The following is a 27,103-nucleotide window of genomic DNA, read 5'->3' on the forward strand; positions in this document are numbered from 1 at the left end:
GCCTAAGTCCTCACTGCATGTGAACCCATTTTTAGGTGGAGACTCCTTTGCGGCAGAGCGAGCGGACTGCGGGTGCGTGAGCGTGGGCGGAGCTGCGGCTCGAGGGGAGGGAGGGCCCTCCGCGAGCAGCTGCAGCGCCGGAAGATTAAGAGCGAGAACGGGGTGGGGGCGCGTGGGTGGCTCAGTCATTGGGCGTCTGCCTTCGACTCAGGTCATGATCCCAGGGTCCTGGGATCGAGCCCCGCATCAGGCTCCCTGCGCCGCAGGAAGCCTGCTTGTCCCTCTCCCACTCCCCCTGCTTGTGTTCCCTCTCTTGCTGTGTCTCTCTCTGTCAAATAAATAAATAAAAAATCTTAAAAAAAAAAAAGCGCGAACGGGAAGTTGGAGATAGCCGTGTGACAGGCAGCCACGCTCACACCGAGCAGCGCCTCTCAACCCACCGGCGACCGGCCTCAGCCCAGAACTGGGCGGACCCGAGGCTGGGGTGGCCGGGAGCAGGTGGGCAGTCCCTGCTGTTGCTGCTAGCATCCAAGGGCCCCTTCTACCCCTGCCTGAGAAATCCGATCCTGGCTCCAGGCAAAATCTCCCCCTGGGAGAACCCATTCTTCATGTTGCTGTTTTGAATCTGAGATCAAATTAGACTTCTCGTTTGAAAAAAAAAAAGTCATCCAGCTGGTTTCAGATCCCAGAAGCCCAGTCAGGGCAAGGCGGCCACAGGAACACCGGGAGCTGGTTGTCTGGGGAGGGGTGGGGGTGACAGTCAGCTTTTGTTCACGCTCCTTTTCCAGGGCACTCAGGGAGGGGGCCCTGCAGCCCCTGCCGGTATCTTGATGAATGAGCACGGTCCTTGGAATCAACGGGTTTTCCTGATTCTAAACTGAGGACGAACACCCAATGACAGGGAGCATCTGTGTGGCATGGGGGCTTGGAGGCCCTTGCTGTGTCAGGGCTCCCAGCTCGCTGCATGCCGCGCCCTGGGCTCACCCAGGGCCTGGTCACACGTTCCTGGCAATCAGCACTGTCACACCACCAGTGAGCGCTGCTCAGAACCCCACCGGCCCAGGCCATCAGACTTTGATGCCTGGGTAGTAGATGGGCAGGTCTCGGGGGACCCTCGTGTTTGCCACCGGGCACGGGAGAGAGGGAAAGGCAAACGTAACAGCCGGATAACTGCTCGCCTTCACTGAGATGGGGGTACGTATGAGATGAGCAGATTTTGGTGAGGGTGGGAGGACGCAGATGGTGAGTTCATGGTTAATTTCTAACCTAGAAATAATAGTCACCATGAAGTAAATGCCTTGTGTTTTCCAGTCACTGATGCCAAGCACTTCATGTATGTTATATTCAAATCCAAGAATTCTGCAAGTAGGGACTGTGGCCCCCACTTGATAGAGAGGAAACTGAGGCTCAGAGAAACTAGAAGACTTTCCTCCAAGCCATGCCCCCTAGTGGAGGAACGTTTACGGGAGTGAAATTCTGGCTCCCCTACTTACCAGCTCTGTGATCCTGGGAAGGACGTACTTACCGTCTTTGTATCTTAGTTCTTTACCCATCACAGGGTCTTTGTGAGGCTTCTATGGGGCAGGGTCTTGAGGCACCTGTTACAGTGGCTGTCATAGAGTGAATGCTCAGTGCACGGGCATCATTCACTCTCTCTCTGTGGCCTGCAGGTCACTGGCCTATGAGGACAAAGGGCCTCTCGTATGGGGAAAGGAGGTGAATTGTAAATGTTTTCTTCACCTCCAATGACTCTCTCCTCTTATAGGGCCCCCTGAAGAGCCCCTATTTTGAAGGCATTTAGAGAATAGGATGAACGTCATCTGGCTCTCCGAGCCAAGAAGTTCTTGGTAACAGATCCTCAGGAAAGTGCTTACAAAGCCGTGTCCTGCCCCTTCCTCTTATTTCCTCCCAACATTTAACCTCAGTCCTGCCTCGCTGACCCCTGGAACCATGGCCAGCACACTGTCCAGGATGGCTGTTTCCCATTGTCCCCTGACACCTCTGTGGTGGTGTCAGGGTGCTCATTAGTTCCATACTGGTCCCATTCTCTTTAGGATAGACAACCCCAACTCCCTTGCCCGTGGCTTTCCCAGAATAAGCTGTGGCGCAGAGAGTGGGAAGGATGGTGCTAGCATCACTCCTGGTACAAGATGAACCCCTTCTCCAACACCGAGTTCATTTTCCAGGCCGCCTGGGAGCCCTAGATGAGAGCGTGCGTCAGCCGTGACAAGACCGGGGAGGGCTGGCTGGCGCTGGGGATGAACGCCAGTGTGTAAACCATCCCTCTCCACCCCGAGAGGCGGGAGCTCCTCAGGTGCAGCCGGACCCTCCTCTAAAGCAGGGAAGATTACTGCTCTCGGCAGGCACTCGGAAGCAGAGATAATAATATAATTTGATGTTCCCCACTCTTTGGGGAAGAGATTACACGTATAATAGCCATTTTCAAGAGCCTGGGAGGAGGAATGCAGCCAAAGAATGGGAGGAGGAGGGACCTGAACTTCAAATCAGGGGAGCCGAGCCTGCTGGTTATGTACACAGGCAGCCTTTTACATTTTTGAAGCTCCACTGAATTCTCTCTGGGAACAGCACATTTTGCGGCCTCTCGTTTTCTTCTCTGTGCTCTGTTTAGCATCAAGCCAACTCCCTTTGCCATTTAGTAGCCTCTCGAAGTGTGTCTGTTGGCCTACTGGGCCTGAGTGGCAGGTCCTGACCTCTCTGATGCGGCCTGTCACTCGCCGGCCACCAAGGGACCGTGCTAGGTATCACCGCGAAGTGCTCCAGCGAGCTCCCTCCAGCCCCACACGGTGCACCGGTCCCAGCACGAGGGTCTCAGGGCTACTGATTTCCTTTCGGCCCCTCAAAGTGCCAATTATTTGTCTTAGTTTCAGGAGCAGAGTTCCTAATTCACGCCGAGGGCTACCGCACTTGTCAGGAACCATTTCTTTGGGTGTACTGAATAAAAACTCTGAGGAGGGGGAGAATTTCCTTTCCTACACGGTCCAGAAAACGTCCAGCTCTGTGTCCTTAAGGGACATGGGCTTTACCCTTGCTCAGGCCCCTCAAATTTAACCCAACCGATGTCACCGTCAACCCCTTCGACCTCAAGATGGGGCCTGGTAATCTGTTTGTGTAGCACTTTATAATTCCCTGAGCGCCGGGAAGTTCATGGAGGCCTCACAGCAATATAGGTGACTGGTTGGACAGGTATTCTTCTAGTTTTTCCAGAAGGAGCAATCAAAGCTCAGAGAGGTTAAGCGACTTGCCCGGAGTCACGCAGCTGCTGGGTAGCGGGGCGGGACCGGAAGTCTTTGGAACTCTGGTCCGACACTCTTGGCGTCACTCTCGCATGAGGGTCCTGCCACCCACCCTAAAATGGTCACGTGACTGTGCTGAGCCGTGGGAGAAGAGGGTCACTTGTTGGACTTGTCACTTAGGGACCTGGGGTCCAGAGGTGCCAGGGGCAAGGGAGCAGTGTGTGTGGGGGATGGGGGGAGTGCAGGGTGGGTTTGGGGAATAAATACGTCGATGTTTATGTGAGGTCAGGGTGGAGACAGGTGCCCCTGCTTTGACACTTCAAGCAGAAAACCATCTAACACGTGGAATAGATGTTTATAAATCCCTCGATGGGCTGGACGAGGGCACCAGGCGGCGCTTCCGGGGATGATTCCCTGGATCGTCGAGAACTCCCTGTCAGGGGAGCCACCACCTACCGACCACTCGACCACTCAACCACCTACCACCACTGAGCACATGGCACGGCGGCAGGCCAGGCCCAAGAAGCTGCCAACACTGTCCCTGGGCCGGAACTCGGACACAGATCCTGCTATCGAAACACTTGATGTTCCTAGCTTTTGCCAGCAGAAAACAGCCACAGGGGCAGGAAGGGCATTCAGCTGGCAGAATCTAGTTCCTGTCTAGAACCACTGCTTACAAGGGAATCTGGGAAATGTCGCTTTCCGTTTGCTGGTGTCCAGCCCCTGCAGGGCAGGAAGGGACAGTAGAAGAAAGCGTGGTGGATGCCGAGCGGTTTCCAACACAGTGGCCAGCCTGACGCCCACTCTCCCATTACTGGTGAAAACCAGAGGCAAGCATCTGAAAACAACATTCATCTCTGGAGTGGACATTCGAAAAGTCTTTATTAGCACAGGGACCCCCCATAGCACACAGTCCTGTGTTTGTGAAAATGTGCACAGACACCATGTGTCTTAATCAGCGACATACTTCATCGTCGAGTTGAGAATCTCTAGCCCGTGCAGCTCCCGCAGCTGAGCAGCAAATCTGCCAGAGTCAGAACACAAAGGCGAGCACATCAGTGCCATGGGGCCCGGGGCCACCCCCTCTCAGGGAGAAGCTGGCTGGCAAGGCGGAAAGGGAGTAGCTGCCCTGGGAGCCCTAGCGATCAAAGCAGGGAAGGTGCTCAGGGAGGTCCACAAAGCACGGTAAATGCTGTGAGTGGCTGATCCGATGGGACCCTGCGCTCAGGGACTCCCAGGAAACTGCTACTCTGAGCTCATCCTAGCTAATGTGCCTTGCTTTCTGGAGAAGAAAGATGTTATCCAGGCCTTCCATTTGGACAACCAGACAGAACGTGAAAGGGCCTCAGATGTCACCCAAGCCAACCCTCCTCATTCTCCAGAGGAGGACTCGGAGGGGTTAGTCTGTACGAGGAGGAGCCAGGCAGGCCAGCGCTGCTCCCTGTCCATGGAAGGCACCCCCTTCTATGCCGGGGCCCCGTCCCTCAGACACAGGGGGGCGGCTTCTGGGAGCTTGAATGACCAGGCGTTTCAGCAGGTCAGAAGCCAGCCAGAGCAGAACAGAAGCTAAAAAAGAAGCGATGTACACAGCTAAAGCCCAGATCTCTCGCCCCGGCTTGCCAGGTGGTCTGGAACACGCCATTCTATCCCTCGCTTCGGTGTTTTCTCCAGCACAAGAACCTTACCCTCCCTGGACATTCTCCCATATGTTCAGGCCCCAGGCGAAAAAGTGAAGCAGGGGGGGATGTGTGGGAAGAGGGGTGAGGAGCTGGAGGGACAGCAGCGGCAGTGAGCGCACGGAACGGATCCCTGTCAGAGGGGCATCTCCCTGCTCTGGCTGGAGCCCGGAGCTCCCCAGTGCCCTCAGGGAAGCGGCTACTGGGCCCAACACCTGTCCACGCACAAAGCACGAGGGCTCATGGGGCTCCCCCTGGAGTGCTGGGTGGCACGGAGGCCCAGCTGCCGCACAGCGCCTTCAGGAGTGTGACCGACACGGGCCCAGCCCAACCCCCCCACCCCCCCACCCCCCACCCCTCCAGCCAGGAGCCGTTGCGTACCTGGGCTCGGCCGTGCACAGCTTCCCCAGAGCGATCCCCGCGTTCAGCTGCACGGCCGTCTTCTGCGCATCCCCCGCCGCGTGCCTCAACAGCACCTGCACGATGTCTGTCTTCAACAGGGAGGCCGCAGCCTGGGGCGCCTCCATGCAGGTCCCCAGGCACAGGGCGGCATTGCCCACCACCACCTCATCCTCGGAGCCGAGCAGCTTCATCAGAATGCCGAACTCTAGGGGGAGGGGAGAGGACAAGCCTCTGTCCCTCCGAATCCCAAACAGGAGGCTAGCCCCGGACACGAGGGGCACAGGGAGTGTCCGTGGACACCGAGCGTCCCCAGAAGCTCTGGGGGTCGTCACTCAGCAAGTATTTGCTGAGCACTGTGAACCTCCTCAGGCCTCCTGTGTCTCCGAGGTCTCAGGAGCCCAGAGCAGTGCCCAGGGTGACACGGCTGTTGTGTGAACGAATGCTATGTGTCGGACAGGTCTGTCTTCCCTAAAGTCCCCGATCTTTACCCCTACACTCCAGAGAGAGTGACCCAAGGGGGGGCCACAGGCCGGCTCCCTGTAGCCGCAGGGCAAGGAGCAGGACCCAGAAGAAGGGCCCGCTCAGTCCACTTCCCACGCATTCCAGAGCAGGTGCGAGGGCGAACATTAGCAGGCTGCCTCGCTGGGAACCCCGCTACGGATGCCGGCAGCCACTTTTAGTTACTAGCCTGACGCCGGCTCCGACTCTGCTATCTTCCCAGTTCACTGAAGGTTGAAGGTGTCCCCCCACATACCCCTTGAAGGGCGAGAACCCGTGTTAGACCAGCCTAAGCAGAATACTTCAGAAACAATTTCCATTTACTTCGGGGGGGGCTGGTTCCCCGCATCGACCCTGTTATCTCTGAGCCATGTTACAGCAGTTTCCAGCATGCGCAGCTGAAGGCTAATTAAACGTTTCCAGAACAGGGCGACACAGCGATCTTACTCGGTAAACACTGCGGAAGTCTAGGGAGAGGTAACAGCACTCTGTCGGTCTCTCCCCGCTCCTCATCCCAGTTCCCTTTGCAGCTTCCAGGATGGCAGAACCTTGGGATGTAGGCTCCCCTTAAGGAATCGATCACTTACTTTTATCCAGTCTTATCACCTCTTCTCGCGCTTCATGAAAGCTATTCGTGCAGACAGCTAGTGTCTTTATGGCATATCGTGAGGCAGTCTGGCCCCCCGTCTGGGTTTCAGAATGAAATCAGAAAAAGAAATCAGTCCTAGGATTGTTCTGGGCCAGAAACCAGCGAGCAGCTGTGCTATGCTTGTGTGGCTTCCGGAACTTCTGAAACACTGCTCCCCTGAGAATGGCCCGCACTTCCCGGGGAGCAGGCCAGGTCCCTGTTGGGGTGGTGTCATTCGCATCCCCAGTAACACAGCCCACAGCCCGGTAGGAATTCTGACAGGGCCACGGGCCTGTCATGCACACCTGCGTAATTGCCCGTAGAAGGCTTTACGAGTGAGTGGCTGAGGAGGGAAGGATGCTGTCGGCTGGCAGATCTACCAAAAAGACGGGAAGAGCACCCCACTCCCAACCCCATGTCATTTCACCATTGGAGAATGGGGACCCTCTTGCTAAGGCTGTCAGGCTGTCAGGCCTGCATGGAGAACATCACAAATCTAGATCATTTTAAGAGGTGGTAACTGTCAAATCATAACCCTCAAAATCACCCAGTGCAGGGTCTTTAAGATGCGCATGTGCATCTTCCATGCATACTGCACATGTGTGTGCATGTGATCAGCAGGCTCCAGCCGGTGTGCGAGAGCCGCATGGAGTCTGAAGTCTGACCCACCATCCCACCCCCTCAGTGTTGCCCTGCCCCAGCAGCAGCCCCCCGATGGAGCACGCTTCCTGGCCCTGCTCAGCCCACTAACATGGTGGGGTGAAGCGCACTGGGCATGGGCAGCTCGGGCAGGGGCCACAGAGGGCAGCCTGGTTACTCACCTGGTCCTCTCAGTGAGTCTACTCAACTGTCGCACTGACTCACTCAGACCACGGGAGCATCCTTGTGTCCCATGGTAAGGCTGCACCCTCCGTATCCCATAAAGGGACAGTCAGCACTCTCCAGGCAGCCGGGGAAAGCACAGCGAGCAGAAGGTGAGCAAAGTATGGGCCCGTGGGACCTTGTGGAAAGCCACTCCGACCGTCTTTTTCAGGGAAAGAAGCCATTCACTGTGAAGTGAGGCTTGCCTGGTGAGTCGGTTTTATGGCTGCTTCTCGTGAACAACTCACTTATTTGTGCAACAACCTTACAATGATGTTCAGAGTGCCGTCTGGGGTGACAGGTGGAAGGAATCCTCAGTCAAGAAGTGTAACGTCGGGCAGGGGTGTGATGGTGGCCCCTAACTGAACACAGCCCTCCTTAATTCTGTCCCCTGGATGATCTATGACGCTCCTGGGAATTCAAGCGTGTGTACCCGAGCGGCTCACTCTACCTTCAGGAACTTAATCATCTTCTTCACCACTCCAGCTCTCAGGGCCTCCTCCACGATCTTCCGGGAGGAAGCAAGAGTGCGGCTGAGGACACCAGCAGCTCTCTGAGTGAAGGGGAAAGGAAAGATGATTAACCGTTCTCTTCAGAAACGCTGATGACCTTGAAAAGTCAGCAAGTAGCTTGGGGAGGCAAAAACAATCATTAGTATGGGGAGCAAAACCCGCACCTTGGTTTTACAAATGTGGAGTGGCCCTGGGACCAGCCGGGAAGCAGCGTTCATTTTATAGCTGCAGGGCAGGTCACTCCAAGGGCTGGAAACACAGCCTCTTGGCACACGGGGGCCTGGCTCACTTCAGCTCGACACACAATCGGCCAGTTCAGCTCTGGCAAAAAAAGTCCTGGACACCCCGCAGAGCTCTGCAGGCCCTTTACCAGGTGGTAGACTTCTTGGATTGACCTTGGGGTCTCATAGCTTTTCCTTCCTTCCTTCCTCCCTCCCTTCCTCCTTCCCTCCCTCCCTCCTCCCCTCCCTCCCTCCCTTTCTTTTTTAAATAGCTAGCTGTTACTGACTTATGGATAGAACACTATCTTGAATCCTTCCGAGGACACAAATGATAGTTATTAATTTTTTCTTCTGTTTCCTGTATCATTTCTATTTCTTTTGAGTTGATTTTTCTGTTACTCTTGGTTTTTCTATTTCTGTGTGTGGCTTTCCTGAAATGTCTGGTGACCTTAGCTGCCCATTTCTGGGCACATTTATGAAAAAGCAGTACAAATATATTTGGGCATGCTGTGTTCATGGGGAGTTAGTTGACTGACAGGTGGAAAGGAGGCACTTCCAAATCCTAGAAAGCAAGACATTTTTCTCTGGCCTTTCAATTCCATGAGAGAAAGCAAGCTCGAACTTCCCACCTGAGGGATAGCTGCCTGGCTGCCAAAGCGTGATCCCCCATCTCTCACTCGTGCCCTGTGTGGTCCCAGTGTTGTGGAGTCTCCAACTTCTCCACGGCCTACGGGGCAGACCCGCATCCCCTATATCTGTAGACTGCACTGTTTCTTCGGCCCTGCCTCATGAATTATGCCTTTTGCAGCTATTCTCCATCTTCCAGAAAAGGGTTAAAATGATTAAAAAACCAATTGGTGACTCTTGCCTGTTTGTTTTGTCAATGCGTGTTTCAAACTTTGTTGTTGCTGTTCCCTAATGCTTTCAGTCTGATTTTAATGAGGTTCTCCCTAGGGAGAAGGGATAAATGTGTGTATTACCGTATTATCAGTCTTGTGTCCCTCAGCTGCCCCCTGCAGGTGCTAGAATGTTGCTGGAGTTGACACTATAGATCTCTTTTGAGACCCAGGAGAGTGGAAGAGCACGGATCTCTTTTGAGGCCCTGGAGAGTGGAAGAGCACGGATCTCTTTTGAGGCCCTGGAGAGTGGGAAGAGCACTCTACCGAAGGACCAGAGTCTGCTGGTGAAGTGCTGCTGTGCTCCACAAGCAGGTCAGCACCGGACTCAGGCAGAGGCAGAGCCCTGGGAAGGTCTGGCCAGGAGAGTACTTGAAGGGTTAGCTCAGAACTACCCTAGGCCTCGCTCTGGTCTAAACCGTTCAGAAAAACCCAAGCACCTGAGAATAGTGGTGCTCACCACTTTTGGGGTCATGGATCTTTTTTTGAAGATCTGATGAAAGCCATGATGCCTTTCCCATGAAAATGCACATACATTCAAAATTGTCTATACAATTTTAGGGGGTTCTGGGGAACTTGGAGACCTACCACACATTCCTGGAGTTCACATTAAAAACCTCCATGCTCTCATGTCTGAATTGACTTCAGGGAATTTATAGGCATACTAGCCCCAAACAGGATTCATCAAATCTGCTCAGAACCTTTATTGTGATCCTGGACCCAGTCCCCAGTCTGTGCTCCTTGAAGGGCTGGTTTCCAGACCTGTTGGATGTCCCCTAGTTGTTTCTCTAAGCACCAGGGCCCTAACTTAATAGGTGGAAAAGTTGGGGTGATTACTTATGTGAGTAAAGAACACATCCTAGGATGGCAGCAAATAGTCTGATGAATCATACTGATGTTCTCCCGATACTCTGTGTTAACCATAGGTCTTTCTTGGCTTTCTTATCCAAATGTTAGAAACAGAAATGAGAAAGCCATCCCAGCATATATCTCTAAGGGGACTAAAACCATTATGCATAAACAACTTCAAGGATCATGGGCTTCAAAATACACGCCTGGCTTTCTTGACTACAGAAAAAAAGAGATTCTAAATAAAATCTTGTGGCCTGTCCAATTTGCACCAGGATATCTTGGAATAGGACAAATCAGATAAATTACATTGTATAAGTTGGTAAGTTGCAAACTATATAGAAAAGGGATTCTTAACTTGGGTCCATGGACTCTAGGGGGTCCACAGATGGGCACTGGGTGGGGGCGTCACCGAATCCCCAGGAACAACAAAGGAAGTGGTTTCTGGATTTCCCTGGGAGACACTTACTGTCAGGATCCCTCCATCTTGGCTGTTCAGTAGAAACATGCACCTCCTGCTCACCTCCAAGGCCCAAACCTGCCATGACAGGGAGAGAGGAGGAGGTCTGAATGGCCTATTAATGTGAATCCATTATGGAGCTTCTTCTGAGCAAACAGAACTGACCTCTCGCTCTTCAGCAGGGCCATGCTCTGTCCATATTTCCCTCACAACCCCTTCTTCTATCACTCTTACATCTTCCCACGGCTGTCTCCCTAACTACAGGGCAATACCTTGAGATCAGAGACCACATTTTTTTGACTTTGTAAATGCAGAACCTAGCACCATGCTCAACATATCCATTTTTTGGATGAACACCTGAGTGACTCATCTATTTCTCGGAGGAACAAAGTGACAGAGCATCTGTCCAGCATTCCCCATTCCCGCCGCCAGGGTTTGAGTCCCTATGCTATATTCTCTTTGTGAAAATGAGAGCAGTTCTAGCAATGGCACAGGCTTGGGGTGTCCCAGGGCTCCTAGCAGGGAGGAAAGAACACCGCACCTCACAGACGATGGGGGACTGAAGACACAAGTTCATCACAAGTCCCAGGAGTGTGTACAAGACCTCCCTGAACAGGTCCACATCCTCCTCACATCTGGCCTTTGGAAACAAAGCAAAGTAATCAATGACCTTTCTGCCCTGCAGCTTTTCATGGCCATCTCATCCCCTTGGCAATGGCCCCAGCATTACTTACACTCCCTAAACTGTCAATGTCATGAACCTAGCGGATGCTGGAAGATCAGAGACCAGTTCCATGGATTGGTGTTAGTGTAGGAGACTGGCCAAGAGTCTCCGGTGCTGTGCCCTGTAACTCTGGTTCAGCCTGGTCCTGTGTTTAGACTGGAGAGTGAGCTGCTGACGTGGGCAGTCAAGCCAACTCCACCAGAAAATCCTTCAAACCTCTCCAGGGGGGCTGAGGCTTGCCCTGGAGGGCGCTGTAAGGCTGGCCACCCATAAAATCCATATTGTAGAAGGGATAAGCCACTGGTGCCAGTAGCCTCAAACAGAAGTTTTGGAAAAGCCAGATAATCAACAAGAAGCCAATGCTCCCAAAGCAGGGAAAAGACGAATTCTGACTAGAAAAGTTACAATACCATGAGGCCCAAACAGGCCTCCCGGAACTCTTCAGAAGCAGACATCTGTCTTCGGATGGCGGCCTCAGCGCTGAGGTTCCCCATGAGGGCGATGCACCGGCAGAGAGCTGTGGGGTTGGTTACCATGGGATCTCTCTTCTAAAAGCGAGTCAAGAGAAAAAAAGTCTGCAGAGAGCAGGCAAACAATGCTGGAGCAATCTCTAGGGGCGTCCCTCACTCTCGAAAATGCCTGGGAACCAGAGAGTATAATGTCACCCAGGGGCGTCAACGGGCTCACACTGACACCAGGATGGAGGCACACAGAGGGGGAGACCCAAAAGCACTTTAGCCTGGAATAGGGGGACCTAGGGCTTCACTCTGGGGATGCCACCAAGCAGCTGGGAGAATGTGGGCAAGTCTTCTCCCTTCTCAGAGCTCCCATTTCCACATGTGTGGAATACGGGAGTGTGGATATGCTCTCAGATCCCGAGACTTCTCTGGCCCCCTTGGGACAGGTCCCTGTCATAGCATGCTCTCCTAGGAGAACCCCACCCTGCTAAGTCCTGTGTCATAGGCTCAAATTACCACTTGCCCTCCTGGTGGGGCTGACTGCCATTGAAAGAACAGGGCAGCCCCGCAGTCCTTATGACGGGTATTAGGGTCAGAAGGGGACGGACTGGGACGGACCCCCTCTCTCCGCCTTCACCTAAGACGCACAGTCCACATCCACCTTTGTCTCCCCCGTACCGGCCCCATCCATACGCCATCTCCACCTGTCCCAACGGCAGTTGTTTTAATAACTGAGAATTGTGTAAATTCCAGCTGTGAGTAAATGACTAATCAACCTGAGAGACGACAGGAGCCCCGGAGTGTAAACTGTGTTTAAATGGCTCTGCTCATGTGCCTGAGAATACCTGTCACGGGTGATAAAAGTGAGGGGCTTGCTCACCAGAACACCTGTGAGTGCCAGGAGCACACCTGGAAGGTTGGCCTGGAACCAGACTTGGAATCTGTTGAGAAAATATTCCCATGATTTATTTCTGCACTGCATAAACTAGAACATAAACACAGTGTCTTGGACAATGGACCAGACTGTCACAAACTCTGGGCCCATGTGATCTGCAGCATGCACGTATGATTTATTCTGAACCACCCCCTCCCCCCCCAAATGTCACTGGGTATGTAACGCGGCTTTAATTTTTCTAAGTCAGGAGAATTGCCTTTGATGTTAAACAACAGATCTCAGATGGCAGCTTTCTCAAAGCAGAAGCTGCTGGAAGCCCTAGATTTCTGCCAAGCTGACTTGCCGCCACCCCTGCCCTCCCCTTGCTCTGAGCCTGTGTGCCCTGCAAACAGGAAACACAGTGCAAGCATGTTTCTGGAACACGGTCGTGGGGAAGGCCCAGAGGCACACGTCTGCACCTGCGAGGGAGGCTCTTACCCGTTCCCAGCCCATGCCAACGGCCTACGAGCACAAACAGCTCTGTCTCATTATATGGCCATTTCTAAGCAAGACACCCTAAAGTTTGTGAGGAAATTTAAAAAACAGACAGAAGATGTACTTTAAAAAACCCTCAAGAATTACGAAAATCTAAGACGCTTGCTGTTTTCCCCAGCAGCTAAGTGGAGATGAGGGGGTTACCCACAATGCCACTGGCAACCCAAGGGGAGGCTACCTTCCACTGTGCCGTCTCTCAGTCATTCAACACACACTTGCTGGGCAGTTCCTATTAGGCACTGATGAAGGGAAAGAAGCTTCTCCGCTACACAGTAGGCTTGTTTACTGTGAGAGGTACTGTGTGAAGTATGCTGCTGCTTCCAAACCCATCGAGGACTGGGTCCCCCTGCACGCAGAGGGACAGGAGTGGCCAACTCCAGCCCCCTGCTTGGAAGGCATCAGCCCTCCTACTCAGTGAATCTTGTGATGCTCAGTTGGCCAAGCCTCCCTTCATACTGCACATTTTTAAAGATCAGACAGTTTAACAAAGGTTGAAGAAGAAATGTCAATTTCTGGAAATAAAAATTACCTTTCTTCCAGAGCCAAGTCTGTGAGTAGTCCCATAGCTGAGTTGGCCTCCTTATCTGAGAAATCAAGAAATGACACCAAGGCTTCCAACAATCTGCAAAAATCCATAACAACCTCAGAGCGGGCTGTCCTCCAGCTGAGAGCATCCCCAACAAGGAGACCTTGCAAAGAGACCACGAAGGAGTCTGCGTGTGGGTCAAAGAAGCCAAAAGGGTGGCCTCGCTATGTCCTCCTAGGAAGCCCAGATCCCTGCCCACCCCAAAGACAGAGACAACCTCCTACGGGAATGGCTCTGCCACTTAAATGTTAACTCCCAGAGGGTTGAACAGTTTTAACCAAAGTTCATTGACTATCAGATGTCAACTGGGGAGGAATCTCGAGTGCCTCTGCCACGTGACTCTGGCTCAGCCAAGTTCAATCACATAAGTGACATTTAAGTGGCATGCTTACTAACCTGCTGATGACTAAAGTGGGAGGGAGGGCCCCCTAATGAGGTGGGGGATGGAATAAGGATTCAACAAGATTTTGACAGGCTGCTGAATATGTCAGATGAAATTTAATAGGGTTAAATTCAAAGTCCTCCACTTAGAGCTGGAAATTCTATATAAGTGATAAAATGGGGAGACCTGGTTTATGCCCGGTTCATACAAAAAAGATGTAAGGGCTCTCAGCCAACTGCAAACCGAGTCTGAGCAAACGGTCTGCCGCAGCTGCCCGAAGGAGCTAACGCAATTTTGGGCGGCTGCCCTAACAGACTGACTGGCACCACTGGGAGTCCTCTGTCTGTCCAGCCAACCCATCCTAAGCACCTACAGTGTGCTGAGTGCTGTGCTTAGTACAGGGGCACAGTGCTGGGCTCCTGGTGACCTACAGTGACCCACGTGTGTTCACTGGAGCGGGTGGTACCGGAGGCGGGGAATCCGACTGGGGAAGAACTGGAATGGGCCAGACAGTAAAGAGGGAGGGATTCGCTGGGGCAGGGGCAGAGGGAGACACCCCGCTGGGAAGAGAGAGGCCTTTGCGAAAGGCTAGAAGGGCAGGTCACAGATGTCCGAGGAGAGCCAGAAAGAAGGGAGTCCAGATGCTGAGGAGGGAGAAGTGACAATACACCATCTTCCTACAGGATTCTGGCTTATGCAACTGGGTGGAAGAAGTGCCACCTATGAAGGCAGGAAGTTCAGGGAGAGGGTCTGGTTGGAAGAACCACTGGCGATTTCAGCTAGTAACGCTTGTGACGTTGAGATGGACATGTCCAGCGGCAGAGGGAAGGCTCCGAGCACTCAGAGGACTTACACACGATAATTAAGGCCATGAATGAAAAGAGGGCCAGGAGTAGGATCCCTGACTTGGAAGGGTGATGGCATAAGGGGAGCTTGTGAAGGAAGCCAAGAAGGATGCGCCTGGGGGCAGGAGGAGGACCAAGAGGGGCAGTGGTCTGACAGCCACACTGTGGAGTTTCACGAAACGTGGTAGTGATCCACAGGACCCAATGCCATTGGGCAGTTAACAATAGAGGCAGGAAAGGGACTATCGCATTGGGATTTTAGGAATGGACTCCAGTCACCCACATCTACACTACTGGATTTATTTGGCAGCTTGTTCTAGGAGGGATGTGAAAGTCAAATCATCTGAAGAATGGTCAGGGAAACCAGGATGCTTAACCTGGAAAAGATCAGTGTCTTCAGATGCCATGAGCACCGAAAAGTGGGAGATTTGATGCATTCTGTAGGCCTTCAATAGACTGAACCAAGGCCTCCGTGTAGGGAGCATGGGATGGGGCAGGCAGTTTGTGCCTGGTGCAAGGAGATAGCTTTCTATCAGTCAGGATGGAACAGGATGAGCTGCCCTGGGAGGTGAGATCTGCATCTTTTCATTGGCTGGGAAAAGACTCCCAGTCTATTAGCTGTTACAGCGCCCATCCTAATCAAATGGAGAAAAGTATAATGGGCAATGCCGGAATCTCCCTTGGAGGGCATTACGCACAGGCCATATTGGGATACCCCACAAGGGACAGGGGCACTGGGTGGGGCAGGACCGGACTGTTTCTGTGGTACTGGGTAACTCCAAGCTGCTGCAAATCCCCAGTTCCTCAGAGGTGTGCTCTAGTGTTCCTGCTGTCAGAAATCATGTATTTTGCTGTTAGTTCAGATTCTTCCTTCACCAATTAAATCTGTTTTCTTCAGTCTTGAGGATGAATGCTAATGAACCTGAAATGTACAGAAGAGGAGGTGGCAGTCTTAGATCATCTTGGTTTTTGTCGGGGTGCCTGGGTGGCTCAGTCGTTAAGTTCCTGCCTTCGGCTCAGGTCATGATCCCAGGGTCCTGGGATCGAGCCCCGCGTCGGGCTCCCTGCTCGGCAGGAAGCCTGCTTCTCCCTCTCCCACTCCCCCTGCTTGTGTTCCCTCTCTCGCTGTGTCTCTCTCTCTGTCAAATAAATAAATAAAATCTTTTTTTTTTTAAAAAAAAGATCATCTTGGTTTTTGTCTTAGGAGACATGAACAACTAGGCTTCCTCTCCAGGTGAAGAAACATACATCCTAACTGTTTCATTACTGTGGCAGGCGCCGTTTGCTGGCTAATCCCACAGATACCCTGCTATCCCCCTTCTCTCCTGCTGACTCTACTAGAGAAGCTGGAACCACTTTTCCTACCGGGGTGGGATGTGACACAATCCTGAGCAAACAGAAATAAGCAGTAGCTTCTCTTGATAAAAGGGACAGATCTAGCTGCTGGTAACCTGTCTTAATGAGGGATGTGATACTTGGAGCTGCAGCAGCCTCGTGAGACCATGAGGGAGAGATCAAGAGAAGGACAGAGGACTTGACCCTGATATCTTTAAGCCACTGAACTGGCTGTGGCCATCTGTAGTCTTTCCTGTTACGTGAGATAAACAAGACCAGCTTCTCCCGATCAGGTATTCTGTAAAACGCAGCAGGAAACACGTGACTGGCATGCATGTATCACTTCTGTTAGGCTTCATCATGAGTCTGTGATACAGATGAGACACCGGAGCTTGTCAAGGTTAAGCAGCTTTCCTGGGCCACGTACATAGAAGGAGGCAAGCAGAGGATTTGAGCTCATGACTGCTTGCATTGAAAAATCCAGCACTTTCCACAAAGTGACACTGGCCCTCACTCGGTTCCTGTCAGTACTCGTTTGCCCCTTTGACTTCTCACAGGGGGGAAAGCATTTTAAGAGAAAAGTGATATGTGTGTCTCTCTGGGAGGTTGTGGGACGTGTGTGCAGACTCAAGCCATCTCTCTTCATTTCAGAGAACACAGGCTACCTCTTTCTGGTTTAATCTGAGATGGACATTAATGAGAATAGTGGGCACGAAGGTAATCAGCAGAGGTGTCTCTGACAGTCTGGAGACAAGGCAGGACTGCGGGAGATGCTCAGAAATGCCACTCTCCAGAACAATGGAAAATTTCAAATGAAAACTCAAGCAAGTCAAAGACAGCTGGGGGGCAGGGGGACAAGGAGGAAGCTTGGGACAACCACAGCTACATTTACTCAGAGAGGCCAAAACCAAATGAAAAACCATGAGGAAGGCATCGAGGAAGTGACTGCAGTCATCTGAAATGTGAAATGGGCTTTTGAGGTTTTAACTCTAACAATCCATCTGCTTGTGTGGGCTGAGCTTTGGGGGGATGCCAAGCCCCCACTTGCGAGCCACGGGGGCCGCGGCAGGGCTGAGAGCAGGAGGGCCGCAGCGAGGCTCAGCAAGCCCCCGTCCTGAGCATGACGGACCTCCCCGCTCCGGGGGATGGGCCCCGGAGGTCTCCGTTCGGTCCAGGAAAGACCTGCCAGGATTCCGGATCTGGCTGCTTCTCTTACTGGGAACAGAAGCAGGAGCAAGGCTTCAGGGCCTGGGAGACAACGGGGTGAGATTCCCTGGTGATGTGCTGCAGCTTCTCCCGCCCCATCCGTGAAATGGGCTCATAACACTTATCTTGCCTCCTTCCCAGGCTGAGAGGAGATAAAGTGAGGTAATAGTGAGAAGAATCGGAAGCCAACTTCTGTTTTCAGATTGTGTATGAAACACGTATAAAGCCCGCTGTGATCCTTGCTCGACTTCTACTGGGTGGAGCTACACGGAATTGCCAACACTCAACTCTTTTGATATAAAAAATGGTAATTTCACATGTAGAAACTAGTACTATTTCAACTGAAAAGCACTGGAAGGCATCACTGGGGTTCAGTAAATTTTTTATCAAGTCTACTCAGGGGAGAGGCACATTCTGTTTCCACGGCTGTAAACCTTGGAAAGACCTATGTGCAAGAGTGTTCCAGATGCGTTTATTTACTTATACTCTACCTTGCTCCAGAAAGGCTTGAAGAACATGCCAACTCAGAGAGTGTCACCTCGAACAGGAATGAAAGAAGAAAAGTGCGGGCAGAAAGAGGGCAGAACCGGACGGAGGCTAAAGGGGCAGGAGCGAATTACCTAGTGCAGAGCTGGATTCCCAATCTGGGTTTGAAGGGCTGCCATTTATACCACCTGCAGTATGTGTGAAAGGGAAACCGGCCAGAGAAGTGAAAGTGCCTGGGGTACTAAGTTCAGACAGGAGCTCGTCCCGGAGGTCCTCCCGAGGGAGTGCGCTCCTTCCTTTCTGGTTTGACCCTTAATGAAGTCTGACGGCCCCTCTCCTGCTGGAGGTGTGGGAAGGGGACAGGCAAGTGTTAACCTGGCAGATGACAGTCTGAGAAGCCCCAGGGAAGCTCCCGCCAGCAGAGTCCTACCGGGTCCCGTCAAGGTGGCTGATGATCAGGCCCCGTCCGTGGTCCGCCTGGGCGAGCTGCAGCAGCAGGGCCAGGCTCTGCTGGCGGACGATCAGAGCCCTGGCGGCCAGCAAGGACGGCAGCAGCCGGCCCACGTAGGGGTGCTGGAGTAGCAGGCGCTGGTTTTCCTCTGCAAGACAGGGGACGAGCACCTCGTGCACATGACAGCACTTACACCACTCGTCTCTCCCACCATGCCACTGGGAAATCCAGGTCTCCCCCTCGTTTGAGAGGCAGGGTAATAAAGTGTCAGAGCACGAGCTCTAGAACCAGGCTGCTGGGTCCCGGTGACCAGGGGCACGATCGTGGCCGAGCCATGAACTCCGTGCCCCTCAGCTTCCTTGTGGGTGAAACGAGGAAGGCGGCTGATGTGCCAGAGCTGTTAGCAGGGCTCAGGGAGTGAATACGAGCCGGGGCTTAGAGCAGGGCTGGCTCACATGTGGGCGCCACGGAGCGTTATTCTTATGCTGCAAAAGGAGCTCATTGGAAACAATCCAAATAGCACAGGAGTACAAAGCTGACCGTGAAGGTCCCCTCCTCTCGTGGCCTCTCCAGGTAAGCTCATTCCTTAAAGCAGCCCCCCCACCCCCACCTCTCCTGTGAATACTGTTAAAAATATGATCCACCCTACCCTGTCTCCGCTTCCCTCTCCCACTCAACAGCGTATCAGGGACATAGTTCCATGTCCGTAACTTTATAAGCATCCCTGTGTCCTTTTGAAAATCTTCTTCGTATTCACTGAGTTGGACATACCCAGATTTCATGGATCTGACAGAGCATGTGCATCAGAGGCTGTGTGTGACCATGTTTGTTCTGATGTTAACGAAAAACGTGACCCCAAGGTTCACTGAAACCGAAGTCGGCGCAGGCTGAGGAAATCAGGGCTGCAGGGAGAGGGCTATGTCTGTTTCACCCGAGTAAAAGCTCGGTCACCAAGCCCTGCCTCCCTCCCCCTCGTGTGTGTGGGGGGTACGAGATCACCACCCCAGGCCAGTGCAGAATCCTACAGGGCTGCGGGGCGCCCTGATAACCGCATTCGTCTGAGCCTGATGCCCTTCAGGAAAGGGTCCCCCTCATTCTCTAGTCCTCTGCAACTTAAGATGATTCCCTCACTCTACTAAATCGAGGGGAAAAGTCATATCATCACATATTCAGCCTGTCATAGTTTACGAATTGCCTCCACGAGCTCTGTGGCCGGCTTCCCACAAGAGCCCTGTGACAAGGAGACCCAGATGCCACTCTCCCCATTTTCGGTGTTTTCCGTCCATGGTTGGGTCTTTCCCTATGAAAACATGACTTTTTTAAAATGAGGGAAATACTTACAATTTTTATTTACATTTACTACTTTACAAAAGGGGTAAGAGAGATTGTGCAGAAACTTAGTGAACCCCAGAAAATGCTAATATGTAGAAAGGTAAATAAGTGTGAACAGCCGATAAGCGTCGTGTAGCATCTACTGTCCCGGTATTACACTGACCGGTGTCATAAATAAGATGTCAGCAGGGACCATCGAAAGTCTCCCGACACTGAAACGGGTACTGCGGTCAGCAAAAAGGAAGGACACGTTTAGGTGGACAGGACAGGAACAGCTCTGTCCACTGCGCTGCCATCGCCCAGGGGATGAGACGGCTCGTCCTGCTGACATGACTGTTCCCCCCGTCGGGGCAGCTGGGAGGGCGGTAAAGATGTGGCCGCAGCGCAGTCCTCGCTTCCGACCCCGATGCTCTCTGGGGGAAGGTCCGGACATCACCTCCCTCGGGCCTGGGCCGCGGGGCAGACAGTCCTGCCCGCACACGTACCCACAGAGCACGGACGAGGATTAACGGCGACGACCCGCACTTACCGTTCCCCGTGCACACTGCTTGCCACAGCCTGAGGACAGACACGCACACCATCTCCTCCACTGCATCTTTTCCCGCCGTGGAAAAGCACCTAGAATGGATGCAGGACGGCAACATTAAAACTGGAAAGTAGTCCCGATCTTCTTTTTGGCTGGCTTCAGCCCACCTCCAGACTCCTCCAGTGCGGGTTGAAGCAAGCAATGTTTTAACGCAGAGCCGCAGGTCACCAGGACCCGTGCGCTGGTCAGCACTGAACCAAGAGCTCCGGGACAGGGGTGCAGGCCGAGGAGGTGGGGCTGCATGGAGGGAGGCTGCTGAGCCAGGGCCACGGGCGACGGCCACATGGTGACCGATGATGTGGTGGGCCAGCAGCCTACGGAGGGCTCATGGGCCCCCATACACACCCAAACATGTGCTGGTGACCCCAACCCATGTCAGTGTCCTCCTAAGCCTGAGGATCCAGCAGATCTCATTTCCTGATGTGATCAGCAAATTCCAAGAGAGGAAAAGAACAAATGGCAATCTTGCCCAAACTGATGGGAAACCAGAAAAAAGGGTCACTTCTCTGACTCTGCAGTGTCTGGAGGGACCCCGGGAAGCGTGGCTGACCTCTTCTCTCTCTGTGGTTAACTGTGGCCGAACTCAAACTAGCGGAGGCGCAAAGCCCCGCCCCTTGCCAGGGCCACCACCGCGGACTGAGGGACAGGACCAGCCAGCGAAGCCGCTGTCTGTGTGACCAGGGATCTTTCACAGGGGATTGGTTGTCCTTCCTTGCTCTACTGCTGGCTGTCTTTACAAACACCCCTACCTTCTTAGGACCTTATTCTCGCTGATGAGACTGAATCCGTTGTGTGTTCTGAATAAAGTTCGTTCTGTGCCTGGAATGAATTCATAAAAAACCACGTCAGACTCCTGAAGAGTCTGGCTGATGTCTAGCCATAACAGAGCCAGCTGATGATGAGAAACCCACTACGGAATGTCAAGGTCACCAAATTAACAGATTGGGCAGAAACAAATACCTTTACGTTCTGAAACCTACAGCTGTCATCGGCCACTTGTAGCCCCAGGGAGAGGGACATCCTGTTCTGAGAAGGGGAGCTGGGCCCGGGGGCCCTGTCGGTTATCTGACAACGCATCACTCTGTCATCTTTAGAGAGTCTCCAGGAGCTGTTCAACCTCCGGGAAGAACTAGCATATCCATCTGTTCTTAAATATTTATTTTGAAGCTGTTTCTAAGCTCTAGAGAGGAACCTATACTCTCCAAGAAACTAGTGAAGGGGATATTTGAGCGTCCTCCATCCTACACTAGAGGGAGGTCAGAGATCCCATCTCTGCACACACAGCATCCTGTCACTGAGTACAGAGTGGTTGAATCCCTGATATCAACGTTTATAAGAACCGGTAAAAAGAGAACGGTCTCACCAGCAGGAGAGCTGATATTTGCTCTGGAACGACTTACATGTCCTAAGAAGCCGTTACATGTAACTGGGGTGAACCTTGCAGTTTATCTTACAAAATTCTGTCTTCCGTTCCTCCGTGGTTGGGGGGAGCTGTGTCAGGGTGGGATACGGTGTTGGGGGCATCCAGGGGGTATGCAGGGAAACCCAGAAGGTGTGCAGGCATGTGGACGATGTGTGGAGCACGCGTGAGGGGTGATCATGTGTGGTGTGTGCATATGTGAGTTATATACATGTGGTGTATGTGCCATGGGGGTACGGCGTGTGTATGTGTGTTCTGTGTCGCACTGTGTTTGGGGCGTCTACTGCGCATGTGCTGAGTGCACGCGTGCTCTGAGCGGAGGGTGGAGCCGGGGCGGGGGTATACCTCTTACGTGACCTCTTCAGTCCTGACATTATAGCAGATCTTCAGTATGTGTGGAAGGAAGGGACATAGGGGTTCTCTGCCTCCTCAGGACTGACTTCTACACTGTCCCTTTACACTACATATTCACGAGGTCATACGCATCTCGGGCTTACAATCCTGCATCATTTCAGTCAGGATTTCAATCCCCCCTGCATAGAACAAGGGGGTCTGATCGGGCTTGCAAAGCGTCTCCAGGAGATTCTTGACTGTCACAGCTGTGTTCTTGCCCGAATGCAGCGATCTGTGGGCTTCCTTCTCTTGAAGGTCTGCTTTCTCCCGGAGATTTACTTGATTCAGGTAATCTACAAAACAAGAAGGAAAAGAAAAGAGAAACAAACAAAACCCTAATGGTCAACATCATGACACAAAGAGTCACCTTTGTTGAGGATGTGAGGTTGAGAGGCGTGAAGCATTACAATCATTCAAACTTGGCTTCAGCAGGGAAAATTTTAGGAAGGGTGTACAGTCTATGCCCAGGATTTTAAACCATCTTCGGGATTCAAGGACAACATTATGCCCTGCCTAGAAGGCTCTAAGGGACAATGGTGTAGAAAGGAGGAAGGCAGAGGTCTGAGTGGGAGAACAGAGAGGAAAGAGGAGCGGGCAGCCCTGCTAACAGAGAGGGTTTGATGTGGCTTTGAGGCCAAGTGCAGAGAAGGTATGAGAGGCCAAGTGCAGAGAAGGTATGGGAGGCCAAGTGCAGAGAAGGTATGAGAGGCCAAGTGCAGAGAAGGTATGGGAGGCCAAGTGCAGAGAAGGTATGGGAGGCCAAGTGCAGAGAAGGTATGGGAGGCCAAGTGCAGAGAAGGTATGGGAGGCCAAGTGCAGAGAAGGTATGGGAGGCCAAGTGCAGAGAAGGTATGAGAGGCCAAGTGCAGAGAAGATATGTGCCGGAGCACAAAGCGAAAGTGGAATTCAAATGAAGGACACCAGCAGGAACATCCTCACCTTTCACCTGGGTCTGAAGCTGGGGGTTTATTTCTAAGATCTTCTGATAACACTCTCTAGCCTGGAAAAAAGAAACAAGACCTTGAAGAGTGGTCAGGGGGTGAAGGTGATTATAGGAAAGACACCAGGCACCACGGGGCTGGGCTTCATTATTTCCTCCCAGCCTCCTCCCGATCCCAGCGTAGGAGGCAGGCAGGGGGAATGCAGCATGCATTTGACATTTTGTTTAGGCTCCTCTGGTTCTGTGGGGCAAGAGGCATTATTTCAGAACTTATTTTTAAAAAATAGTGTTGTCAGATCCAGCCTGTGATGGAAAAATATCCAGTCCTAAATTCTCGTGGATCATGCCTGGCTGGTATAGGAATAATCATAAGGTGATTGCAAAATTTAGATATGATATTTGCACTGAGAGAGAACAGGAGGCTACTTGTCAGATATGCCCACAAGGAGTCGGGAAATAAATGAAGCTGGAGACACTGTTGACAGAGACTTTTGGGAACAGGAAAAGCGAAGTGCCTATGTAAATACACAGGGCTGCAAAGAGAGCCTATAAGGGGTCCATTCACTGGCCATATATGACTTGCAAGAAAACTTGAGAGTGAGGGCCTCTTCATGAGGGAAGTGCTGGAAAGTTTCTGAAAGAAAGAAAGATTCTAGCTTGTGGGGCATGTTAGTGGGTTTTGAGCAGTTCTGTCCTCAGGGGTATTAAGAACTCTGCCCAGTCACTGAGAAAAAAAAGCACAGAAAAAAATGGTTCTCAGCTGTCCTGAAAGCTCAAGGCTCATCCAAAAGATTAGGATTAAAAAATGAATGGAAGAAAAAAACATCACATAAAAGAGACCAGTGTGCGGGACAGAGGTATACACATCAAACACGGTAACTGCTATAGACTGTTTGTGTCCCCCCCTCCCCCAAATTCCTATGGTGGAACCTAACCCCCAATGTGATGTACTTGGAGGTGGGGCTTTGGGGAGGTAATTAGATCATCAGGGTGGAGCGCTCATGAGATCTGTGTCCTTATCAAAGAGACCCCAGGGACCTCTCTTAACCCTTCTGGCTATCTATGAACCAGGAGGCAGTTCTCACCACACACCGATCTGCTGGTGTCTTGATCTTGGACTTTTCAGCCTCCAGAACTGTGAGAACTAAATGTTTGCTGTTTAAGCCACCTGGTCTCTGGTAGTTCTTAGAGCAGCTCAAAAGGATGAGGGCAGTGAACCTGTATCCAACTCCTTTTGAACCCTAGATCTAGTCTATTGGCAATTCCTGTTGGCTTCACTGTCAGTATATATCCAGAATCCCATCATTTCTCACCACCTCCCTCAACACCAACTTGGTTCAAGTCATCATTACACCTCACTTGGAAAGTCTGTTGCAATAGCCTTCTAACTAGTTCTCTGTTCTTTGTCTACTATGTCAAGATATATTCTCAATGCAGCAGTGATCCTTTAAAACATGAGTCACATCATTTCACTCCTTCACTCAAAACCCTCCAACGGCTCCCAGTTCACTCAAAGTAAAAGCCAAAGTACTTCCAAAAGCCTGTAAGGCTGTAGGGAATCAGTCCCTTACCATACCGCCATCGTCTCCCTGACCTCATCACCTATCATTCTTCTCTAGCTGACCCTCTGACTGGACGGCTCCTTCATTATACAGCCACATGGCTTGCTCACTTCACTCCCCCCCTTCCTGCAGAGAAGCCTTCCCTGACCACTCCTTATAAAACTAATCTCACCTTTGCTGCTTCCTGATTTCGTCTTCTCAATAACACTTATCACTAACCAACATACTACACATCTACTTATGTGGTTCCTGTCTCCCGGCCACTTCTATTCCAAGAATGTAACTTCCATTAAGTCAAGGATTTTGTCTTGTTTGCTACTGTATTCTTATTGTCTAGGGTACTGCCAGAAACATAGAAAGTATGCATACATATTCACTGAGTGAATTAATTACCTGAATGAATGAATGAATAGAATTTGGTGGCGAGGGGAGGGTTAACATTTTCTTTTTTCACTTTTCTATTATTTGACCTTAGTACAATAGGCTTGTATTACTTTTAGAATTAAAATCCAATGAAGAAAATAATTTTTTTAATGTATAATATGAGGCAATTTCTTTTTTAAAATACAGTATCTTATAAGTGGAAAGACATTCCATGTTCATGGATTTGAAAGCTTAATATTATTAAGATGGCAATACTCCCCAAACTGACCTACAGATTTAATGTAATCCCCATCAAAATTCCATCTGGCTTCTTTGCAGAAATTGACAAGCTGATCCTAAAATTTGTATGGTAATTCAAGGGACCTAGAATAAGTAAAACAATCTTGAAAAGGTAGAGCAAAGCTAGAAGACTCACACTTCCCAATTTCAAAATTTACTACAAAGCTATAGGAATCAGGACAATGTGGTATAGGCATAAGAATAGACATATAGATCAATGGAATAAAACAGAATCCAGGAATAAACCCATGCATTTATGATCAATTGATTTTTGACAAAGGTGCCAAAATTATTCAATGGGAGACAGAATAGTCATTTTAACAAACGGTGCTGGGAACACTGGATATCCACATACAAAAGAATGAAATTACATCCCTTCCTCACACCATATGCAAAAACTAACTCAAAGTGGTTCAGAGATCTAAATATAAGAGCTAAAGCCATAAAACAGAACAAAACACAGAAGTAAATCTTGGATTAGGCAATGGTTTCTTGATATGACACCAAAAGTAGAAGCAATCAAAGAAAAAATAAATAATTTAGGCTTCATCAAAATTAAAAATTTTTTGTGCTACAAAGAACACAGTCAAGGAAGTGAAAGGGCAACACAGATAGTGAAAAAAAATATTTGAAAATCACTTGTCTGATAAGGGACTTGCAGCCAGAACATATAAAGTACTGTTTACTTAATATAAAAATGCAAATAACCTAATAAAAAAATAGGCAAAGGATCTGAGGAGACATTTCTCCAAAGAAGATATACAAACAGCCAACAAGCCACAAGAAAACAGATTCAACATCATTAGCCATCAAGGAAATGCAAATCAAAACAACGAGTTATGCTTCACACCCACTAGGATGGTTGTAATCAAGAAGAGGTAAGAAGTATTGCCCAGGATGTGGAGAAACTGAAACCATATACGGTGGGTGGGCATGTAAAATGGTTCAGCCACTTGGGAAAACACTTTGGCAGCTCCTCCAAAGTTAAACATACAGTTACCATAGGACGCAGCGGTTCCACTCCTGGGTATATACTCAAGAGGACTGTACACACATGCCCACACAAGAACTTGTACGTGGATGTTCGTAATAGCCCTAATGTTCGTCAACTGAGGAAAGGATAAATAAAACAGAATATCGATACAACGGAATATTATTCAGCAATAAAAGGGATGAAGTACTGATAGATGCTACAACATGGATGAGCCCTAAAAACATTATGCTAAGTGAAAGAGACCAACCACAAAAGACTGTATCTTGTATAATACTATTTATAGGAAGAGTCTAGAATACACAAATGCATAGAGACAGAAGTAGATTAGCGGGTGCCTCGGGTTGAGGTGGGGGTGGAGGGAAGCAGAGTACTACCAATGGGTATAGGGCTTTTGGGGAGGTGACAAAAATGTTCTAAAGCTGTGTGTGATGATGGTTGCACGTCTCTGTGAATATAGGAAAACCCACTGAACTGCATACTTTCCACAGATGAACTGTTTGGTATGTGAATGATATCTCTCAACAAAGCTGCTGTTAACAATATATAATATCTTAGTGTGTAAATGTATCTGCATGGTTACTTTTGGGTGGTGAGACTGTAAGTGAATTTTGTGTTCGTCTCTCCGGAGATGCTCCTCCTGGGGCCGAGAGAACACTGGTAGAAGATACTGCAGAAGGGATTCCCAGAGCAGGTGGGGCTGTCCTGGACGACACTCAACATCCTTCCCAACTCAAAGATCTGAAGAGTTACCTTGGAAAATCCTAAACGGTGGATTAGTTCCTAATCAACTTTGGAGGAACATGGTCCTTCTCTGAGGCGATCTGAAGCATCGTTCTGTGATCACACATTCCCTTCCATTCCTCTCAGAACTTACCACACTGTAGTTCTTCAGGGCCAGGTGGGCTTTTCCCATGTGGAAATATGCTTTTGTGCATTTTTCATCACACTGCGTAAAAGAGAATGACTGATCAGATGTTTCAGAAGGTTTGAAGTCATTAGCCACTCCCCTAACTGCCTAGCTAATAGAGGGAAGGCAGAACTCGTGTTCTCAGGA

General features: G+C 50.9%; 1 protein-coding gene across 4 annotated transcripts in view; it reads right to left on the reverse strand.

Moving 5' to 3' along the window:
* Nucleotides 1-4,117: 4,117 nt before the first annotated feature.
* Nucleotides 4,118-27,103, reverse strand: part of TTC12 (tetratricopeptide repeat domain 12) — a 42,450-nt gene continuing 19,464 nt past the window's right edge. For all 4 annotated transcript variants that reach the window (XM_036088160.2, XM_036088157.2, XM_036088158.2 and 1 more), the window contains exons 8-22: nt 26,924-26,995; nt 22,830-22,890; nt 21,995-22,183; nt 20,827-20,896; nt 20,021-20,109; nt 18,139-18,307; nt 13,398-13,490; nt 12,320-12,380; nt 11,392-11,529; nt 10,799-10,897; nt 10,267-10,335; nt 7,771-7,872; nt 6,418-6,517; nt 5,312-5,537; nt 4,118-4,278 (exon numbers count right to left, since the gene is read on the reverse strand). In XM_036088160.2, the coding sequence (XP_035944053.1) occupies nt 4,206-4,278; nt 5,312-5,537; nt 6,418-6,517; nt 7,771-7,872; nt 10,267-10,335; nt 10,799-10,897; nt 11,392-11,529; nt 12,320-12,380; nt 13,398-13,490; nt 18,139-18,307; nt 20,021-20,109; nt 20,827-20,896; nt 21,995-22,183; nt 22,830-22,890; nt 26,924-26,995 (1,611 nt within the window). In that variant the 3' untranslated portion in view covers nt 4,118-4,205. The remainder of the gene's footprint in view (nt 4,279-5,311; nt 5,538-6,417; nt 6,518-7,770; nt 7,873-10,266; nt 10,336-10,798; nt 10,898-11,391; nt 11,530-12,319; nt 12,381-13,397; nt 13,491-18,138; nt 18,308-20,020; nt 20,110-20,826; nt 20,897-21,994; nt 22,184-22,829; nt 22,891-26,923; nt 26,996-27,103) is intronic.

This window comes from Halichoerus grypus, chromosome 11 (genome assembly GCF_964656455.1).
Source record: "Halichoerus grypus chromosome 11, mHalGry1.hap1.1, whole genome shotgun sequence".
Taxonomy (NCBI): Eukaryota; Metazoa; Chordata; class Mammalia; order Carnivora; family Phocidae; genus Halichoerus; species Halichoerus grypus.